This window comes from Neophocaena asiaeorientalis, unplaced genomic scaffold (assembly GCF_003031525.2).
Source record: "Neophocaena asiaeorientalis asiaeorientalis breed wild unplaced genomic scaffold, Neophocaena_asiaeorientalis_V1.1 scaffold7, whole genome shotgun sequence".
NCBI classification, from domain to species: domain Eukaryota; kingdom Metazoa; phylum Chordata; class Mammalia; order Artiodactyla; family Phocoenidae; genus Neophocaena; species Neophocaena asiaeorientalis.
The window spans coordinates 10,846,702-10,869,805 of record NW_020185337.1 but is presented as its reverse complement, the minus strand read 5'-3'; the positions used below and the strand labels follow the sequence as shown (position 1 = coordinate 10,869,805).

Below are 23,104 nucleotides of genomic sequence, written 5' to 3'. Positions count from 1 at the left end.
TTGTAACTTCTCCTTTTCCATTTCTAATTTTATTGATTTGAGTCCTCTCCCTCTTCTTCTTGATGAGTCTGGCTAAAGGTTTATCAATTTTGTTTATCTTCTCAAAGAATCAGCTTTTAGTTTTATTGATCTTTGCTATTGTTTTCTTTGTTTCTATTTCATTTATTTCTGCTCTGATCTTTATGATTTCTTTCCTTCTGCTAACTTTGGGTTTTGTTTGTTCTTCTTTCTCTAGTTCCTTTAGGTGTAAGGTTAGATTATTTATTTGAGATTTTTCTTGTTTCTTGAGGTAGGATTGTATTGCTATAAACTTCCCTCTTAGAACTGCTTTTGATGCATCCCATAGATTTTGGATGGTCGTGTTTTCGTTGCAATTTGTCTCTAGGTATTTTCTGATTTCCTTTTTGATTTCTTCAGTGATCTCTTGGTTATTTAGTAACGTATTGTTTAGCCTCCATGTGTTTGTGTTTTTTACATTTTTTCCCTGTAATTCATTTCTAATCTCGTAGCATTGTGGTCAGAAAAGATGCTTGATATGATTTCAATTTTCTTAAATTTACTGAGGCTTGATTTGTGACCCAAGATGTGATCTATCCTGGAGAATGTTCCATGCGCACTTGAGAAGAAAGTGTAATCTGCTGTTTTTGGATGGAATGTGCTATAAATATCAATTAAATCTATCTGGTCTATTGTGTCATTTAAAGCTTGTGTTTCCGTATTAGTTTTCTGTCTGGATGATCTGTCCATTGGTGTAAGTGAGGTGTTAAAGTCCCCCACTATTATTGTGTTACTGTCGATTTCCTCTTTTATAGCTGTTAGCAGTTGCCTTATGTATTGAGGTGCTCCTATGTTGGGTGCATATATATTTATAATTGTTATATCTTCTTCTTGGATTGATCCCTTGATCATTATATAGTGTCCTTCCTTGTCTCTTGTAACATTCTTCATTTTAAAATCTATTTTATCTGATATGAGTATTGCTACTCCAAGCTTTCTTTTGATTTTGACTTGCATGGAATATCTTTTTCCACCCCCTCACTTTCAGTCTGTATGTGTCCCTAGGTCTGAAGTGGGTCTCTTGTAGACAGCATATATATGGGTCTTGTTTTTGTATCCATTCAGCGAGGCTGTGTCTTTTGGTTGAAGCATTTAATCCATTCACGTTTAAGGAAATTATTGATATGTATGTTCCTATTACCATTTTCTTAATTGTTATGGGTTTGTTTTTGTAGGTCCTTTTCTTGTCTTGTGTTTCCCACTTAGAGAAGTTCCTTTAGCATTTGTTGTAGAGCTGGTTTGGTGGTGCTGAATTCTCTTAGCTTTTGCTTGTCTATAAAATTTTTGATTTCTCCATCGAATCTGAATGAGACCCTTGCAGGGTAGATTAATCTTGGTTGTAGGTTCTTCCCTTTCATCACTTTAAGTATATCATGCCACTCCCTTCTGGCTTGTAGAGTTTCTGTTGAGAAATCAGCTGTTAACCATATGGGTGTTCCTTTGTATGTTATTTGTCATTTTTCTCTTGCTGCTTTCAATATTTTTTCTTTGTTTTTAACGTTTGTCAGTTTGATTACTATGTGTCTTGGTGTGTTTCTCCTTGGGTTTATTCTGCCTGGGACTGTCTACACTTCTTGGCCTTGGGTGGCTATTTCCTTTCCCATGTTAGGGCAGTTTTCGACGATTATCTCTTCAAATATTTTCTCAGGTCCTTTCTCTCTCTCTTCTCCTTCTGGGACCCCTATAATGTGAATGTTGCTGCATTTAATGTTGTCCCAGAGGTGTCTTAGGCTGCCTTCATTTCTTTTCAATCTTTTTTCTTTATTCTGTTTCGTGGCAGTGAATTCCACCATTGTCTTTCAAGTCACTTATCTGTTCTTCTGCCTCAGTTATTCTGCTATTGATTCCTTCTAGTGTATTTTTCATTTCAGTTATTGTACTGTTCATCTCTGTTTGTTTGTTCTTTAATTCTTCTAGGTGTTTGTTCTTCAATTCTTCCAGGTGTTTATTCTTTAATTCTTCTGGGTCTTTGTCAAATAATTTTTGCATCTTCTCGATCTTTGCCTCCATTCTTTTTTCGAGGTCCTGGATCATCTTCACTATCATTATTCTGAATTCTTTTTCTGGAAGGTTACCTATCTCCACTTCACTTAGTTGTTCTTCTGGGGTTTTATCGTGTTCCTTCATGTGGTACAAAGTCTTCTGCCTTTACCTTTTGTCTATCTTTATTTGAATGTTGTTTTCCTTCTGCAGGCTGCAGAATTGTAGTTCTTTTTTAAAAAAATGTATTTGTTTATTTATTTATCTATTTATTTATTTATTTTTGGCTGCTTTGGGTCTTCGTTGCTGAGTGTGGGCTCTCTCTAGTTGCAGTGAGTGGGGGCTACTCTTTGTTGAGGTGCACGGGCTTCTCATTGCGGTGGCTTCTCTTGTTGTGGAGCATGGGCTGTAAGCGCACAGGCTTCTGTAGTTGTGGCACATGGGCTTCAGCAGTTGTGGCTTGCGAGCTCTAGAGTGCAGGCTCAGTAGTTGTGGTGCATGGGCTTAGTTGCTCTGTGGCATGTGGTATCTTCCCGGCCCAGGGCTCGAACCCATGTCCCCTGCATTGGTAGGTGGATTCTTAACTACTGTGCCACTAGGGAAGTCCCTATGCTTCTGTTTTGAGTTGTGTTTGTTTCTGTAAAGTTTAAAAAAATTCTGTCCTCTTCAGTGAACATAATGTAATAGCATTTATCTATGTTAACACGTATCTTTATAAACAATTTTAAAGGGCTGTACAATTTTCTATTATATGTAGACTCCATGATTTATTTATCTAGTACCAGATCATTAGATATTTAGGTTAATCTAAATTTTATCTTTCAGTAAGTATGCTATTGTGAATATCCTTATGCATAGAAAATATTCTTAATTTTGAATTTTAGGTGATTTATTTAGGTTTTCTTCTCAGAAGAGAGATCAGATTTAAAGACCTTTTTAAAAAAGGACACTAGCATCAGAAATCTATTAGAATGCTTTGTTTTATGACACTTGCCAGCACTGAATAGTACTGTACATATGACTTCCTGTTCAACATGGCAGAGTGACCACTTATTTTTTCTTCTACTCAAAGCTTCATTAAAGAGGCAGTAAAAGAATAAAATATATATCAAAACCCACAAGATCAAAGAAAATGAGAATGAAAACATGAGATTTGCACAAGAGGAAGCTGTGCTTCCAGGAGCTGACTGGGAGAAAAAAGTGAAAATATGCATATACAGTAGAAAGTAATACAACATTTTAAAGCAATTATACTCCAGTAAACATGTTAAAAAAAACTGAAAATATGAAGGCTCTTTCCTGGGTGTTGAGGCAGTCAGATATACACACCTCTTTGGCAGGAGATAGGAGGACAATTTTCTTGAAAGATTTAAGATCAGGAGAAAAAAACACCAAATAATAACATTTTGGGTTCCTAGCACAAGGGTTGGCTTGTATTCAGACAGAAAGTTGGAGAAGAGGAAGAATAGAAAATATTAAAAAGAGCATAAGAATCATATGGGACACTGATAAGAAACTGAATATATGTGTAACTGAAATTTACTTTTAACGTATGTGTAATGAGAGATACTGACTAAGAATTTTCAAAATCCGACAAGAGATATCAAGCCATATAGTCAATAAACTCTAGACCCTAGCAAATAGAAAGAAAATCATGTCTGGCACATCATAGCAAAGCTAATGAACACCAAAGACAAAGAGCAAAATCTTAAAAACATTCACAGGGGAAAAAAAACATCACTTTCAAAAGAACAACGATAAGACTGTCACCACTAATTCCAGAACATTTTCATCACCTGAAAAGAAACCCTCAGTCACTCTCCATTCTCTCTTGTCCCTGTCCCCTGGAAACCACTAACTTAATTTCTATCTCTATGGCTTTCCCTATTCTGGACATTTCATGTAAATGAAATCATACAATATGTGGCTTTTGTGTTTGGCTTCTTTCACTTAGCGTAATGCTTTTGAGGCTTACCCATGTTGTAGCATGTACTTCACTCCTTTTATGGCTGAATACTATCCCATTATACAGATACAACACATTAAAAAACTCCTTCAGCAGTAGGTGGACATTTGTGTGGTTTCCAACTTTTTGGAAGATAAATGTATGGGTTTTTTTCTGGACTCTCAGTTCTATTCCACTGATTTATACATCTGTCTATAAGCCAGTAACCACACAGTTCTTTATTTTTCTTGAAAGAAGTTATTTATCCTTGATATTTATTTGATTCTTGCTGGAATCTTCAAGAATACAAACTCTGTGTTGTCTGTTGTTTACTGATCTAGCCTGAGATTCTATAATAATGCTTAGGATATGGTAGGTGCTCAATAAGTACATGATAAAGTTGAATTTGGACTTAGTCTTTTTTAAATAATTTCTAAACATAGACCTAGAAAATCTCTCAGAGGTTTTCCAAATATCCAATTTTGTTTCTTTCAGTTATTCTTTGGCTAATTTTATTACCTTTAAATTTTTACTTTTGTTCTTTAATTTATTTTATTATTATTTTATAATTTTATTTTTGGGTGAGTTGGGTCTTTGTTGCAGCGTGCAGGCTTTTCTCTAGTTGTGGCGAGTGGGGGCTACTCTTTGTTGCGGTGCGTGGGCTTCTCATTGTGGTGGCTTCTCTTGTTGTGGAGCATGGGCTCTAGATGAGTGGGCTTCAGTAGTTGTGGCATGCAGGCTCAGTAGTTGTGGCTCGCAGGCTCTAGAGCACAGGCTCAGTAGTTGTGGTACACGGGCTTAGTTGCTCCACGGCATGTGGGATCTTCTTGGACCATGGCTCTAACCCGTGTCCCCTAAATTGGCAGGCGGATTCTTAACCACTGTGCCACCAGGGAAGCCCTTTACTTTTGTTCTTGATTTATCATTAAAAATTTTGTCTTCCAAATTGCCACCTAATTTTCCTTAGATTATTTAGTCAAACATTCTTCCCCTCTATATTGATTTGTAATACTTTCATCCATCATATGTGAATAATTTCTCTTATGTAAAAGGCAGGCAAGGAGAAACTAACTAGAAAGGGGATTAATCAGAATTTGAACTCAGTTATTCTTATTTTTTGGACACTATCATTCTGCTTTCTAGACTATTTTATCCCATGGGACTATATTATTATACTGGTACCATATGTTGTTTTATATATAGTAAAATTAGGCTTCCCTTTTAATTTATTATTTCTCTTCCATAATCTTGTGCCTATCCTTGACTGTTTAAAAAAAATTAAAAATAATTTCAATAATTAACAAAACTATAATAACATCTTACTAATTTTAACTGTAATGATAACTAACTTATATATTAACTTGGGATAAACTGACATTTAAAAAAAAAGTTTGTACACTTGAAACTAACACAAATTGCAAATCAACTATACATCAATTAAAAAGAAGTTTGTCTTCCTATATATAAATATTGTCTTTATATTTATTTATGTCTCTCAATAAAATTTTCTAAATTTCTTCCTGTTGATATTAATACATTTCTCAGTAAGCTACTTGTTGGTAGTTTTAAAACTGGGTTTATAAAAGAAATATTTTTGTTATATTTTCTAGTTTATCTCTAGTAGATGTTTATTGATAAAGTGAGAAAAACACCCTCTTAAAAGTACTAACAAATATTTATCAAATAATGTTTATTGTGTCTATTTAAAATATGGTTTTAAATACAAATGTCTCATTTTAAATACTTTAAGAGCCTCTGTATTTATGTACAAGGTAGGTGTGGGAATTTTCCCCCCATCCTGATTGGTTGCAAATCAGGACCAACAGAAATTTTGTTATTCATACTCATAATTTAATCGAAGCATCTATTAAAATGCATTGGGTGCTTTATAATTTAATAAGAAGGAAAAGATGTCATTGCTTAGAATTGTAAACAGCCTGTTATAATCTGGTTCTCTATAAACTGAAAAAGAATATTGCAGAAAAGCTATCTACAGCAACACAGTAAGGAATATACTGACTTTTAGAGAGGTTTTTAGCAAAAAATGCTAATTCTATTTCATTTCATGAGTAAAAATCATTATTGGAGATATAGTTTACAATATCATCTGATGAACACATACATATTGTATAGAAGCACACAGGGATATGTTTTATGTTGTTCCTGGCTGAAATGTGAATTTGTGTAACCTCGTCCTTCTGTTATTTTGCTACTCTGTGTACATATACACATAAAAACACACACAAGTGCGTACAATGTTAATATTAATTGTAGAAACCACTTTCTAGTAGAATTAAAATGTGTACATGTTAAAATTAAAGCATTTTAATAAAGGTCAAGCTCTCTCCTCAAAATAGGTCAGGCAATTTTTACAATACCTGTAGGTCAAGCACTGGCTCTGCCTATAACTAAAAAAAAAATTTTATCATACTATGCATTAGAAATATTAACTAGAAAAGCTACAGTAATCAAAACAGCATGGTACTGGCACAAAAACAGACACATAGATCAATGGAACAGATCTATGAACACATAGATCAAAGCCCAGAAAAAAACCCACACACTTATGGTCAATCTACAACAAAGAAGGCAAGAATACACAGTGGAGAAAAGACAGTCTCTTCAATAAGTGGTGCTGGTGACTGTCCTAGTGGTCTAGTGGTTAAGAATCTGTGCTTCCACTGCATGGGGCACAGGTTTGATCTCTGGTCAGGGAACTAAGATCCTGCATGCTGTGCGGCAAAAAAAAAAAAAGTTGGTGTTGGGAAAACTGGGCAGCTACACGTAAAAGAATGAAATTAGAACATTTTCTAACACTATATACAAAAATAAACTCAAAATGGATTAAAGACCTAAATGTAAGACCGTATACTATAAAACCTAGAAGAAAACATAGGCAGAACACTCTTTGATATAAATAGAAGCAATATTTTTTTAGATCCATCTCCTAGAATAATGGAAGTAAAAGCAAAAATAAACAAATGGGACCTAACTAAACTTCAAAGCTTTTGCACAGCAAAGGAAACCATAAACAAAACAAAGACAACTTAGGGACTGGGAGAAATTATTTGCCAACAATGCGACCAACAAGGGTGTAATTTCCAAAACATACAAACAGCTCATAGAGCTTAGTATTAAAACAAATAAACAAACAAAACCAAACAACCCAATCAAAAAATGGACAGCAGACCCAAATAGATACTTTTCCAAAGAGGAAATTGAGATGGGCAATGGGCACATGAAAAGATGCTCAACATCTCTAATCATCAGGGAAATGCAAATCAAAACTACAATGACATTTCACCTCACACCTGTCAGAATGGCCATCATAAAAAGTCTACAAATAACAAATGCTGGAGAGGGTGTGGAGAAAAGGGAACCCTCCTACATTGTTGGTGGGGATGTAAATTGGTGCAGCCACTATGGAGAACAGTATGGAGGTTTCTTAAAAAACTAAATATAGAACTACCATATGATCCAGCAATCCCACTCCTGGGCATAGATCCGAAAAAGATGAAAACTCTAATTTGAAAAGATACATGCACCCCAATGTTCAATAGCAGCACTATTTACAATAGCCAAGACACAGAAGCAACCTAAACGTCCACAGACAGGTGAATGGATAAAGAAGGTATATACAATAGAATACTACTCAACCATAAAAGAATGAAATAATGCCATCTGCTGCAACATGGATGGACCTAGAGATTATCATCCTAGGTGAAGTAAGTCAGACAGAGAAAGACAAACATATGATATCACATATGTGGAATCTAAAAAAATGATACAAGCGAACTTATTTCCAAAACAGAAAGACTCACAGACATAGAAAACAAATTTATGGTTACCAAAGGGGAAAGGGGTTGGGGGAGGGATAAATTAGGAGTTTGGGATTAACAGATATACACTATTATACATAAAATAGATAAAAAACAAGGACCTACTGTATAGCACAGGGAACTATATTCAATACCTTGTAATAACCTATAATGGAAAAGAATCTGAAAAAGAATATATATATGTGTGTGAATATATATATGTGTGTGATTCATATATATGAATCACTTTGCTGTATACCTGGACTAACACAACATTGTTAATCAACTATATTTCAATTAAAAAAAATTAAGCCATTATTGAGAAGCTAAAAAACAAAAGTGGATCTTAGGCTACATTCATTTGTATATATTTCATTAATTTTTCATGTATTTATTCTACAGATATTTAGTGAAAGCCATAGCAATGACTGGCTAGATGCTGATCAAACTCATTTTCTCTTATTTTGAAGCTACAGGTAAACTATGTCTTTTAGCATCGCTTGTATGCGGCCAGTGACTGACTTCTGGCCAATGGGATGAGCTAAAGTGAACTACACCACTCCCAGCAGTGACCTGTTAAATCTCATGCACAGGAAAGCTCCTGTGCCAGCCTATCCTTGGGTAAGGATTTCAAGGACCTAGGATGTGGTAGAGATAAATGACTGATCCGGAATCTCTGATTGACTGAGAGAGCAAGGCTTCCCTGACTGACCTACAACTGATGCTGACATAGGGAGATATAAATTCTGATTTCCTTAAGCCACTGAGTGTTTTGGGATTGTCTGTTACAGCAGTTAGCCTTCCCTGATTAATACTAATGCAATGCCTATACTGTGCCAGCCCCCATTCTGGGTACTAGGGACACAACAGCGAACAAACAAGAGAGACAAGGTTATTGCTCTTACAGGATATGTTATATATAGAAGGGGGGCAGACATAAATGGCGATCGTTTACTTTCATTGGTGCTTTCCAGTTTACAAAATGATTTCATAGGTACCAATTCATTTGATTTTCATAACAATGTTCTACAGATGAGGAAACAAAAGCTGAAAGATTTTAATTGCTTTGCACAAGACAAAGGGTTTGGAACTAGACACATGGATCAGAGTTTTCCGACTCCTAGCCCATTGATAATACCATGATGCTTCTCAAGTATAAAAATATGACAGGGCTTCCCTGGTGGTGCAGTGGTTGAGAGTCCACCTGCCGATGCAGGGGACACGGGTTCGTGCCCCAGTCCGGGAAGATCCCACATGCCGCAGAGCGGCTGCGCCCGTGAGTCATGGCCACTGAGCCTGCGCGTCCGGAGCCTGTGCTCCGCAAACGGGAGAGGCCACAACAGTGAGAGGCCCACATACCGCAAAAAAAAAAAAAAAAAAAATATGACAGAGCAAGGAAGGTGTTAGTCCTTTTCAGAAAATTATTTTATTCAATTTTATTTTAAAAATAACATATTATGCAGAAGTCTAAGAATCTTTATGGCAGCACTGGAGGAGAGGAAGTAGAGGGATGTGACTGGGGAGGGGTACACTGAGGACTTCAACCGTATTGGCCGTATTCCATTTCTTAAGAGAGGTGGTAGGTACAACATTATTCTGGGTGATCTTCCATTTGCCCCTCTGGATCCATTTTCCACCCTTCTCAATCTGGTCGTCTGCCCTTTGGGGCTGACTTGTATGCTTCGCTGTAGATCAATGGGCTCCTTATCCTTGTAGCTTTTAGAGGATTGAAAGGGAGGAAGAGAATGAGGTCCCAGATTCCTGATTTTGGGGTGGCTTTGGGTTGGTTAGGTCTCTTAACCAAAAGTCACAGCTCCTGCTAGGAGGCCCTCTCCTCTCAGCTGACTCCGGGTTTTGCATATATTTGCATTTATTGTGTAGTATACTGGAAATATCCAATAAGTTACTACCCAGGAGTCTCTGCTGAATCCTGAACATCAGTTTCCATTCCTCGGGCCCCATGTAGGGTAGCAGACAGAACCAAAAAACTATTTTGCTGAATGTTAATAAACTTCTCAATTTTGGCTAGAAATATTTCTTCAGCAGGCACAAAGCATTCTTTAGCATCCATCAGTGAAAATGCTACTATAGAAAGAGGAAATATAGTTGATCCATTTTCCACTGGATCTGAATACGGAAACTTGTGGTTTTGATTTTCGAGGGCAGTTGCAACTTATTGTCAATTCCCTTTATTCCTTCAGACCAAGAAATGTAAATATTGCCTCATTGTTAACTCTCAGTTATTGTAGTATTTCTTTTGGTTTTCCAAGACACTGTCCATGCCTTAGTATACAGTCTGTCTCTTTTTTGGGCAGTGCCTGTGGCCTCTGACCAGGGACTGAACCTGCATCTCCTGCAGTGGAAGCTCAGAGTCTTAACCAGTGGACCACCAGGGAAGTCCCTAGTTCCTTTATTAAATTCTTCACTCTTCTCAAATTACCCAGCTTGAGAGTGTCTTCTTCTTCTTTCTGCATTCTGATAGAACAGGTATTCTCCCCATCACCCCCAACTCTCTCTTTCAATCAACATGTACACATATCTTTCTTCTTTTTTGAACATTTGACATAATTCATATTTGCAAAAAACTTAAGAAGGAAAAACATTTACTGAGCACTTATATGTCAAGAATTGTGATAGGGTTAATGGTTGGGAATAGAGAAAAAAATAAGATATAACCCTCTTGTCACAGAAAGTTACAGTCTAGTAGGAGAAACAGGTGAAAGATTAAAGGTAATGAGTACAGTGGTTAAGAGAATGGGATTTGTAGTCAGACAGACTTGAACTCAAGTCCAGGCTCAGCCACCTACTGGTTATGTGAACTTGGGCTAGAGAGATAAAAATGGGATTAGTACTAGTACCTTCTTCATAGGGTCCTTATGTGGATTAAAAGTAAACCCATTAGTATCTATACTTACTTATAAACATATGATCATATGCTTAGCATATAGTAAGTTCTTAATAAATGTTACTTAAAATTATCCTTAATGGCAACAATAGTACCTTGTACCTGGTTTAGAGGTGGCACAGTGGAAGCCACTGATTAACTAGAGCTGTGGAGGTCGGCAAAAATTTAATGGGTAAAGTGATATCTGAGCTGGATCTTGAAGAAACAGAATTATAATTTCACCAAGAGATCAAATAGGGATCAAACATAACCCATTTCCTTTACAGCAAAAACATTTCTTTTCTTTTGGTCCAAGATCCAACCCAGTTTCAAGTGTTACATTTAATTGTTATGTGTCTTTAGTCTCTTTTGATCTGGAATAGTTCCTCAAATCTTTCCCTGTTGGGTCATTGGCATTTTGAAGAGTACAGGTCAATTATACTGTTGATTGTCTTCTGTTTCGATTTGTTTTATGTTTCCTCATGATTAGAATCAATTATGCATTTTTGGCAAGAACACCACAAAAGATATACCATGTTCTCAGTGTTTCATATTAGGAGGTGCACAAAGTTGATTTGTCCTCTTCCTGGTGATTTTAACTTTGATAACATAGTTAAGAAAGCACTTTCAATGTTTCTCAGCTGTGAAGTTACCATTTTGCCTTCTTAAATGATAAATATTTTGTAGGGAGTTACACTGAGGCTATGTAAATATCCTGTTTCTTAACAAATTCTCCCCCAATTGTTTTAGCACCCATTGATGGCTCCTGTCTAAAAAAGTATTACTATAATGGTTGCCGAACAGTGATTTTCTAATGACTTCATTTCTTCCACACTTAATATCTGACGTTCTATTATAAAGAAGTGCTTACTTTTGCCCCTCATTTGTGTGTTTATTTATGTGTTTTTATCTGTATGGGCTCATGGATGACCATTTTTTAAATGGGTTATAATCTGATACTATCATTGTTTATTCTGATGCTCAGATTGTCTCCAGTTTCGCCAGTGGGAGCTCCTTCAAATTGGCTACTATGTTCTTTTTATACTTTCCATCATTTATTTATTAAAAAATATTTATTTGTTTATTTATATTTTTGGCTGCATCGGGTCTTAGTTGCAGGGGTCTCCATCATTTTTGAGTTTTAGTTTATGTTCTGGTACAATGAGACTTTACAGACTTATCCTGTACCCTGCTCCTGGAACGAGCCAGTTCTCCAGGAGCTCTGATTCCTTTTAGTGGGGAATGGTATTTAGAAACCAAGATCTGGAAATCAGATGTGCTCATTGCCATTAGGCCCTCTCAGTGGGTAAAGCATTACTTACACAAACACACACACACACACACACACACGTCTATATTATCTATGTATCAAAATTTGAGTTCACGCTGATACTTCTAATTCCAATACAACACTACATGATTCATTCTAGCCTTCAGCCTTTCCATATTTTAAACTCCCTCCTTAGACAGTGAAAAATTTGAATCTCAGTATCTTTAATTTAATTACTTATTTTCTTATTTCCCCTTTATGTACCAAGCCTCTGATCCTTGATTATCTCCTTAGCTTTGGCCTTGGTGGTCCCAGAGATCCCCTTAGCTCTGACTGTTTCATTGGCCCCAATTCTGCGAGCTCTGGTCACCTCTCTGACCCTGGCTCCAGCTCCATAGGCCCCATATTAGTGAAAGATGTTAAGCAGGGGAAAGGTATGATCAGATTTGTCTCTTAGAACAATCAGTTTGATGGCAGGGATCAGATTCAATGGAATTAGAGGTAGTTAAGAGGCTACTGTAAAGCTTAGGCATAAAACGGCCTCAACTAAAACTAAAGCCAAAGTATAGAGAGAACACATAAAACAAATACTTAGAAGATAAAACCTATAGGATTGAGTAAATAATTTGATGTAGGGGCATACGGAAGAAGAGAGAGACTAATTTTTTTTTTTTTTGGCCACACTGCATGGCTTGCAGGATCTCAGTTCCCCGACCAGGGATTAAACCCAGACCATGGCAGTGAAAGTACCAAATCTTAACCACTAGACCACCAGGGAACTCCTGAGAGAGCCTAATTTTTAACTTGTGAGATAACAGTAGAAAGGATGTCACTAAACAAAATAGGAAATTCAGGAGAAAAAGCAGATTTAAAGGGGGTGACAGAAGTGCCAAATAGAGGACAATTGTTTATTTTTGACCATGTTGAATGTGAACTGTCTGTGGACACTTGAAACAGAATAGCAAGTTGGGCAGATGGCTTTGGGCATGGGCTTAGACACTACCTGAAAAATGCTTTTCTCTGTGCAAAAGTCCAGGGAAACAAGTGCCTCCAGGGCCAAAGGACTCTCAGAAACGCCAAATTCTCATCTGAGACTCTGAAGCCCATTTTTCTGCCTGTAAGTGGGTTTGCTGAACTTTGCCCAAGGTAATTAAAACAGAAACCGATGTCCAATGGGGATTTTGACTTAAAAATCTCAGAAGAAGGAAGAGAAGAATACAACAGGACTATGTCTGACATAATTATATAAAACTATGTTTTGTCACTTTTTCATGCTTTAAAAAAAGCACAAAATTGCTTATCTGAAGGACAGCCAGGGACTTCCCTGGTAGCATAGTGGTGAAGAATCCACCTGCCAATGCAGGGGGACAATGGGTCGAGCCATGGTCTGGGAAGATCCCACATGCCGTGGAGCAACTAAGTCCGTGTGCTGCAACTACTGAGCCTGTGCTCTAGAGCCCACAAGCCACAACTACTGAGCCCATGTGACACAACTACTGAAGCCGTGTGCCTAGAGCCCGTGCTCTGCAACAAGAGAAGCCATCGCATTGAGAAGCCTGCGCACCGCAACAAAGAGTAGCGCTCCGCTCACCGCAACTAGAGAAAACCCGTGCGCAGCAAAGAGAACTCAACGCAGCCAAAAAAAAACTCAAAAAAAAAAAAACCCCAAAACCAAAACCAGCCATAAAGGTGGTCTTAAGAAGTTTATATCACTCAATAGCTTGTCTTGTGGGGGTGAAGGGGACCAAAGAAAGAGGAGCTGATGGCAAGGCTAACTAGTATTGATAATAATTATAACTTATTGGTCTCTTAAGCACTTCACAAAGTGTTTCCAAATTAATTATGACAAAACTCTATGAGGTAGGTACTCTAATCTGTATTTTTCTGATATGGAAAGTGAGGTTAAACAAGTGGCCCATGGAAACATGACTAAGGGAGGGGGTATGTAGGTAGAGGTTTCAACCCAGGTGTGTCTATCTTAATACAACATCTGGGCTCTTAACTGCCCCAAGCACTGCTTTCCTAAAGATGCAAGGAAGCAGCAGCCTCCAGAGGAGATGGCCAGCAAGAGCAGGAGAGTTTCTAGTCTCCCTGCGAAGAACCCTGAGGGTCTTTTGAACTAGAATTTTCAGAAATTCCTGTTCCTCTATTTGATTAGCTCAGTCCTGGACACAACCCAACAGAGGTCAACAAACTGGAATTTCTCCAGAGTAGATGGACAAAGATTACAAGGGATCTAAACATACTATAGAGGCCTTTTGGTGGGGCTAATGGCCGACTCTGGGAGCGCTTACACCAAGGAGTACTTCCCAGAACTTCTGCTGCCAGTATCCTTGCTCCCATGATGAGCACAGCCATGCCCCGCCTCTGCAGGAGACCCTCCAACCCTAGCAGATACACCAGAAGTACATCCACACGTGGAACAACTCCTACAGAACACCTACTGAATGCTGGCAGAAGACCTCAGACCTCCCAAAAGGCAAGAAACTCCCCACGTACCTGGGTAGGGAAAAGAAAAAAGAAAAAACAGACAAAAGAATAGGGACGGGACCTGCACCAGTGGGAGGGAGCTGTGAAGGAGGAAAGGTTTCCACACACTAGGAAGCTCCTTTGCGGGCGGAGACTGCGGGTGGCGGAGGGGGTAAGTTTCGGAGCCGCGGAGGAGAGCGCAGCCACAGGGGTGCGGAGGGCAAAGCAGAGAGATTCCCGCACAGAGGGTCAGGGCCGACCGGCACTCACCAGCTGAGAGGCTTGTCTGCTCACCCGCCCTGGGAGCTGAGGCTCGGGCTTCCGTTGGAGCGCAGGGAGAGGACTGGGGTTGGCAGCGTGAACACAGCCTGAAGGGGTTAGTGCACCACGGCTAGCCGGGAGGGAGTCCGAGGAAAAGTCTGGACCTGCCGAAGAGGCAAGAGACTTTTTTTCCCCTCTTTGTTTCCTGGTGTGCGAGGAGAGGGGATTAAGAGCGCTGCTTAAAGGAGCTCCAGAGACAGGCGCAAGCCGCGGCTAACAGGGCGGACCCCAGAGACGGGCAAGAGAAGCTAAGGCTACTGCGCCGCCACCAAGAAGCCTGTGTGCGAGCACAGGTCACTGTCCACACCTCCCTTCTGGGGAGCCTGTGCAGCCCGCCACTGCCAGAGCCCCGGGATCCAGGGACAACTTCTCCGGGAAAATGCACGGCGCGGCTCAGGCCGGTGCAACGTCACGCCGGCCTCTGCCGCCTTAGGCTCACCCCGCACTCCGTGCCCCTCCCTCTGCCCGGCCTGAGTGAGCCAGAGCCCCCGAATCACCGGCTCCTTTAACCCCGTCCTGTCTGAGCGAAAAACAGACGCCCTCTGGTGACTTACACGCAGAGGTGGGGCCAAAGCCAAAGCTGAGCCCCTGGGAGCTGTGAGAACAAAGAAGAGAAAGGGAAATCTCTCCCAGCAGCCTCAGAAGCAGCGGATTAAAGATCCACAATCAACTTGATGTACCCTGCAGCTGTGGAATACCTGAATAATCATCCCAAATTGAGGAGGTGGACGTTGAGAGAAAGATTTATGATTTTTTCCCCTTTTCCTCTTCTTGTGAGTGTGTATGTGTATGCTTCTGTGTGAGATTTAATCTGTATAGCTTTGCTTCCACCATTTGACGTAGGGTTCTATCCGTCCGTTTTTTAAAAAAATATCAACACCAGCACCCAGCTTCACTCAACGACCAGCAAGTTACAGTGGTGGACACCCTATGCCAAACAACTAGCAAGACAGGAACACAACCCCACCCATTAGCAGAGAGGCTGCCTAAAATCATAATAAGTCCACAGACACCCGAAAACACACAACCAGATGTGAACCTGCCCACCAGAAAGACAAGATCAAGCCTCATCCACCAGAACACAGGCACTAGTCCCCCCACCAGGAAGCCTACACAACTCACTGAAGCAGCCTTAGCCACCAGGGACAGACACCAAAAACAGCGGGAACTACGAACCTGCAGCCTGCATTACAGCCACTATGGAGAACAGTATGGAGGATCCTTAAAAATCTACAAATAGAACTACCATATGACCCAGCAGTCCCACTATTGGGCATTACCCTGAGAAAACCATAATTCATAAAGAGTCATGTATCAAAATGTACATTGTAGCTCTATTTACAGTGATTCACTTTGTTATAAAGCAGAAACTAACACACCATTGTAAAGCAATTATACTCCAATAAAGATGTAAAATAAAATAAAATAAACATACTATAAAATACAAGGGAATATTGTAAGAACTGAGAAACCATAAGACATGATAGTACCAAATACATAAAGAGCTATTGTGTAGAAAAGGAATGGGACTTACTGTTTCTCTAAATCTAAGAGTAATCCATGGCATAGTGCTATGTGAAAATGCAGAGCAAAATATTCCATCAATGACTGCAAATATGTAAACATTTAATATGCAAGTGAATAAGGATTGAAGGTAACTAGGACAGATGAAACACTGATGTGTTTAGGCGATGGTATCGTGGCCAAGTTGTGTTGACTCTTTGTTTAGTATTGTTCTGCAAAAAAGAAATTTTAACAAAAGCAAACACATAAAAGAAGAAATGGAAGTGCTATAATCATAGAAAAATGTTCGGCCTTACTATAATCTAAAAACAAATAGATTTACATATTTATCAAAATGAAAAACATTCAAAATAGATAATACCTAGCACTAGTAAGGTCTCAGGAAATAAGATCTCTAATACAGTTCTGACCAGAGTGTAAATTTTTACACATTTTCTGAGGAAAAATTTGGCAAACTATATAAAAAAGAATAAACAACAGTGACAATCCTTTGATGCAGCAATTCCACTTTTAAGACTATATCCTAAGTAAGTAAGGATTTATGTAAAGTTTGAACTAAAAACGTACTCACAGAAGCCTTGTTTATAATCCATAACAATTAAAAATAACCTAAATGTCTATTATTACTTAATTTGGCTCAGTAAATTATACAATGGAATATTATGCAGACAAAATTATGTGCAAAAAGTACATATATATATATATTTTTTTTTTTTTTTTGGTTGCACTGCACAGCATATGCGGTCTTAGTTCCCCAACCAGGGATCAAACCGTGACCCCTGCAGTGGAAGTGTGGAGTCCTAAGCACTGGACCACCAGGGAATTCCCTGGAATAAAGTATATCTGATGGCAATAAAGGAAGTTCACAACTTGAACAAAACAGGTAACTATATACTCTGCATAGTACGGTCCAGTTTTCGTTTAAAATATTCTATATATATGTACTATATGTGCATATACACATATCATATACACATACGTATATACATATATTTGGTGCTTGATTTCTTTTTTGCTCATGTGTAAATAAATTTTAAAATTTATTATTTGATTTTATTACATTATTTATTTTATTGCTTATATAACAAAACAAAGCAATTAAAAATTAAATAAGAGGGCTTCCTTGGTGGCGCACTGATTAAGAATCCGCCTGCCAATGCAGGGGACACGGGTTCGAGCCCTGGTCTGGGAAGATCCCACATGCCGCGGAGCAACTAAGCCCGTGTGTCACAAGTACTGAGCCTGCACTCTAGAGCCCGCGAGCTACTACTGAGCCCACGTGCCACAACTACTGAAGCCCACACACCTAGAGCCCGTGCTCTGCAACAAGAGAAGCCACAACAATGAGAAGCTCACTCACCGCAACTAGAGAAAGCCTGCGCACAGCAACGAAGACCCAAAACAGCCAAGAAAAAAAAAAAAAGAAAATTAAAAAAAAAGAGCTTTTCTCATCTATCAAATATGGAAAGTTTTTTAAAAATATGGATTAGATAACACAAAGTTCACAGCACTTAGTTTGTAATGGAGCAGGACCCTATGGGGCCTTCCTGGGACAGGCCTTTTCTCATATCCTCTTCTTTAGTCTCTCTGAAGTACCTAGATAACAGCATTTCATGCACATTTCCATGGTTGTTTTACAGATGTGAAAACCCCCCCACTGAAAGGAAGGTATTAACTACTTGATGACCATGAGCACATAGCCCCAGATCTCCCCATAGCCTAAGGACTGATAATGTTAATCCCTGTGACACCTCCCTGTTGCCTGCACCTTCAGCCAATCAGAGAATTGTGCGTGAGCTGATCACATACCTTGCAACTCCTCCCCCACCCCCGCCCCCCAACCTGGCTTTTAAAAAAATGCTTTGCTGAAACCCTTTAAGGAGTTTGGGTTTTTTTTTAGAGCAATGAGTCACCTGTCTCCTTTGTGGCCCTGCAATAAACCTTTCTCTGCTCCAAACGCCCACGTTTTGGTGTTTGCCCTCACTGTGCGTTGGGTACACGAACTTGCGCTAACAAGTTGATGATCAATAAATACTTCCTAAATGGGAAGGAAATCTTAAAAATAGTGGATATATGTATACGTATAACTGATTCATTTTACGGTACAGATGAAACGAACAAAACATTGTAAAGCAACTAAACTTCAATAAAAATTATTTTAAAAATTTATCAGAAAAAAAAATACTAGTTCCTCTCTCTTCCCTGGTGACAGGAGGTATTCAAGCACAAATTAGAAAATGGCAGATCTGGGATGCAGTTGAAGAGATTTAGGCAAGAGGTTTGTATTAGATGAACTCTAAAGCTCCTATCAACTCTGACATTTCATGATCAACAAAATTTCCCCCTATTTACCTCTTAAACTATCAACTGGGATAATACAAAAAACTACGGTTTGTATTGACTACCTAGTAGTTGTGTTACCATCAGTAGCACTGTACATTGTGAATGGAGGGGCGGTGGTGTGAAAAAAAATCCGGCGCAAGGGAAGCCAGACCCAAGTCCCAGCCCACCTCTCCATTGACAGTTCCCTGGCTCCTTTTTTTGTGAATGAGCGGTGGTCCTCAGGCCTCAGATCAGACACTATCCGCGAGAAACAGAACTTTAAAAAGGGAATTACTTTCCTTTTCCAAGGAGTTGCCGGGTGGACCAACACAGAGGAATGGAGGGCCCTTTCCAACCGCCTGAGAGTATGGGAGACGTTCAAGACCCTGGGATCCAGTCAGTAAGGGACGACTGGGGAGCTCTCTCTAGGAACTGAGAGGGCCTCTCCCAGTTGGCCGCACCGGGCCTTCTCCGCCGGGCGCCAGGAGGTCGCGCTGGCCGCGGCTACAAGCAGGACAGCACGGAGGGGCCGAACGCCCTGCCAGGTACCCTTACGGCCCCCACGTGCACGCGGGCCGCGAAAAGGCTGGGGCCTCGGGCGGGGGCGGGGCCAAGGCCGCGGGGCGGGGCTCCAGCTGCGCGCGCGGGGCGGGGGCGGGGCGCGCAGCGTGGTCTGGGCAGGCCCGGTGCTCTTCCTCCTCCCGCGCCCAGGCCTGGCGGGCCGAGCTCCTCCCCCGGCTCGGCCTCTCTCCCCACCCCTGCCCTCCTTCTGCCCAGCAGTTCCTCCTTCCCTCCTCCCCTTCTTCCTCGGTGAGGTGCTCCTCCATCAGCCAGCCAGCATGGCGGCCGTGGAGACGCGTGTGTGCGAGACGGACGGTTGCAGCAGTGAGGCCAAGCTCCAGTGTCCCACCTGCATCAAGCTGGGGATACAGGGCTCGTACTTCTGCTCGCAGGTAGACTCCGGCTCCCCAGCGGCGCCGCCGCCGCCCCCCCTCCCCTCTCCGCCCGACCTCGCCGCCGGTCGGGACATGCTCCTCCTCTTACCCCCGCGGTCGCGCCGGCCGCGCTTCCTCCTCCCCACAGTCTGAAGCGCCGCCGCCCCCTCTCTCCTCCGGGGGATCTGGGGCCTCACCGGATCCTGGCCGCGCGGGGCGCACGCTGGGTACTGGCGCGGGCGGCCGCGGCCATGTGGGCTGGGGGCGGAAGCGGACTTGCCCTGAGTCGCTCGGCCGCGCTGGGGCCCCGCGTTGAGGGGCCGGTTCTCACCGCGCATCCTCTGCCCGGGCTGGGGCTGCCAGGTGTGCGGGCTACCCGGGACAGGTGGGGACGCCGGAGGAAGGCGGCAGCCCCAGCTGTGCGAGTCGTCACAGCTGCAGCTCCCGGCAGGGCTCTGATCTTGGTCGCTGGGGGCTGCGGGGCCGGGTAGTCACTCTGGTCCCTACGGGATTGGGGGTCGGAAGAGACCCGTTGGCCTTTGAAGAGTGAGTTACCTGGGACGGTGGGGGTCGCAGAGAGGAGGTATACCAGCCCCACCCACCTCTGTCCGTAGGTTTTACTGCTGCGCATTGACACTTCGGCAACTTTGGGGTTGAGGATGGAGAGGGATCTGTGTAATTCATTCTTTTCCTTTGGCATCCAAAATTATTAATTTACAAAACCATAAGTTAACAGTATGAGTCACCCCTGATTTACTAAATTTACCACCGAGTGAAAAAGGCAGTTCCATTAAGAGTTATGCTTTAAAGCCGTAGTGTATTTTAACAAGTTTTGTGCGGTGGAGCAAAGCCAGCACTGAATGGGGTCCGGACTGCAACGTGTGCTGGTGTTTATGTTTACTGAAGAGCACTAGTGTTCCGGCTGCATTTAGACGCCCGGAGTATTGGCCCGGCGGCATTGGTACGGCTTTTAGTTACAGTCCGGATTTGTTGAAGAGAGGCACGTGAATATTCAGGTACTAAATCGGTAGTGTCCCGCGAGGAGAGCGTGAACAAAGAGTCTGAAGGCACGGTCAGGGCCCTGGCCTTGCCGTTGACTGTGAGATCTTGAACTAGTCAAGTTACTTAATCTTGCTGAGCACCTCTGTGCAGAGGGGAAGATGATACTTCTACTTGCATATTTCACAAGGTTGTTCTGAGGCCCAAATTATCTAATGAATGTGAAATCTTGGTAAAACCTAAGGAGGTTCTTTTCAAAGGTTAGTACACTGTAGCACTGTTATATGTAAAAATATAAACGAATAGAAGGAAAACAAATATATAAGAGCAATAATATAAATATTTCAAATATAAACTGTGTAAACATAAAGATGTGTGTAAAATTAATGTATAAATAAAATCCTTAAGGTCCAGCACTTGTAGACAAGCGGTTGTAAGAGATCCTAGCTATGTTGTACAGGTGTTGTTTTCAGATAGGATATGATCCTTGACCTTGTTAGTATCATTTGGAAAAAGTTGCACATGGAGAAGTGTTGCTCATTTTAAAAATAGCATTGGGACTACTCAACATGCTAAAAGTGGTCTGAGTCCTTTTGTTTCTTTAAAGTAATTTTCAAATTCTATAATTTGTTGAGGCCTGTGTGGGACCTGGACTTAAAACAAAAAAACAGTAGTTTATCTTTGGAAATTGTGTACCGCATGAGTAGACTAATGTGGTTTATGTTGTGCTTAAATTTAGTTGGCATTTGGTAATGTTAAATGAATTAATATGTACACAGACTTACCTGCTGGGATTTTAAAAAGATACTATGAAGCCATATTCATCAGGGATGGGTGATATTCTCTTAGGCATGGTTTTATTCAGTAGAAAGAACATTGGCTCATTGGGGTTTATGGAAAAATGCCAACACATTTGTGAAAACATGCAGGGTTTATTCAGTACAGTAGGTATTTCATGTTGGATTCTGCAGGTATATTTCTAGTCCCATTGTTATACCTGTAGTCAAATATATCCTGAATGGTGCTCAAAGCTGTCTCTTTCTTCATTTCTGTTACTACCTCCTTTAGTCAGTTTTAAAAATTTCTCACCAGTTTCTCTTAGTTCATTTCCCTGCTGTAGTTTCCCACCTTGCAAATAAACACCCCCACACACACACACACAAAAAGAAAAAAATCAAAGAAAGAAAACCTTTTGTACAGAAGTTATTTCTCCCCTAGCATAGCACAGTCTGACTATGCTTACTGCCACCTATAACAAATAGAGTTACCATTGCTTGCAGGATTCTAGCCCCATAGTCAGGGCACCTGTCTTCAGAAATCACAGCTATTCTTTCAGTCCCAGCTTGAGACCTTGATCAATCATTAACTTTTCCTAAGCCAGTTTCCACATTTGTGATGAAACTAGGGCTTCGTGCCACTTCTCTGATCATTTTCACTAGCAGTCGTCTGTCTTTTCTCTTCTCCTTGCTCCTCTGGTCCCCAGCCTGGCTATCTGGCCAGCTTGTCTTTGGGAACAAACCGAACAAAACTACAAGAGCCGTAACAGAAGTAAGCCTTTCCCGGTTACCCTGTCACACCACCTTATTCCCTTTATAACATTTTATACAATCTGTAATTATTTCATTTTTGTTCTTGTTTATCTGTCTTTTAATCAGAAGGTGAAGTCATGAAGAAGCTATCTTGTTCAGTTCCCTATCCTCTTTTCTCAACACAATGCTGTATGCAATAGGTGGTCAATAAATGCTTGAGTCATTGTATCAAAAGGCAGAATAAAGAGGTAGACTACTGCATTTGAATCACAGCTCCATTACTTACCAGCTGTGTGCTTTAGGTAGATAATCTTTGTTTTTTGTTATAGCCTTTTAAAATGGGTCTATGAATAGTACCAACATCAGGGTTGGTACTAAATACTAAAGACTAAATACTAAGTGTATGTAAAACACTTAGCATAGCAGTGCATTTCATCAGTGTTAGCTCTTTTTATTGTTATACTGAGTTTATGCTTAAGAAGATAGAAATATTTTTATTTAGGATGCTTAATTTTAAGAAAAATTTTGGTCCTTTAATGAGTAAAACCCGTTTTACTTGAAATCGAGCCTTTCAGGAGTTCCTGATGTTTGATGGTATTTCTTTATAGATGTATCCATCTTATTCAATAGTAGTTGACCAATTTTAATAGTAGTTTAGTAGTTTACTTGTAGTCCCTAACAGTTTGTAAGAGTTTTTTGAGGATGGAGGCTGTGCTGTACTCATTTTTGTATTTCTTTTAAGTGCCTTGTACACAGTAGGCACTCAGTTCATTAAATGAAAGAAGAAAGGTCATTGGGCCTGAGAAGGAAAAGCAAAGAGCAGTCAAGCCCTTAGTGAACACCCCAGGGCAGATGCTATCTTGTCCTTAGTAGGAGGATCTGCTGAGAAGGACCTGAGTGATCTGCAGCCCTTCATAAGGCATAAGAACTTAAAAGGTAGTATGATATAAGTGGAAGGAGCCTGCCTGGGTTTGGAGTCTGACCTGGGTTTAAAATTTTTGAGACCATGTCCTTGGGTAAGTCATCTATTTTATGAGAGGGCTAATGGTAC

At 40.5% G+C, this 23,104-nt stretch overlaps 2 protein-coding genes across 2 annotated transcripts in view; one reads left to right on the top strand and one right to left on the bottom strand.

Annotated features, from left to right (window-relative positions):
- The window catches only part of EIF4E (eukaryotic translation initiation factor 4E), a 114,694-nt gene extending 94,831 nt beyond the window's left edge, over positions 1-19,863 (bottom strand). Inside the window, exon 1 of the mRNA XM_024736051.1 lies at positions 19,635-19,863. Within this exon, the coding sequence (XP_024591819.1) occupies positions 19,635-19,863 (229 nt within the window). The remainder of the gene's footprint in view (positions 1-19,634) is intronic.
- METAP1 (methionyl aminopeptidase 1) overlaps positions 19,346-23,104 on the top strand; it is a 71,630-nt gene continuing 67,871 nt past the window's right edge. The window contains exon 1 of the mRNA XM_024736049.1: positions 19,346-19,543. Coding sequence (XP_024591817.1) covers positions 19,430-19,543 — 114 coding nt within the window. The 5' untranslated portion in view covers positions 19,346-19,429. The remainder of the gene's footprint in view (positions 19,544-23,104) is intronic.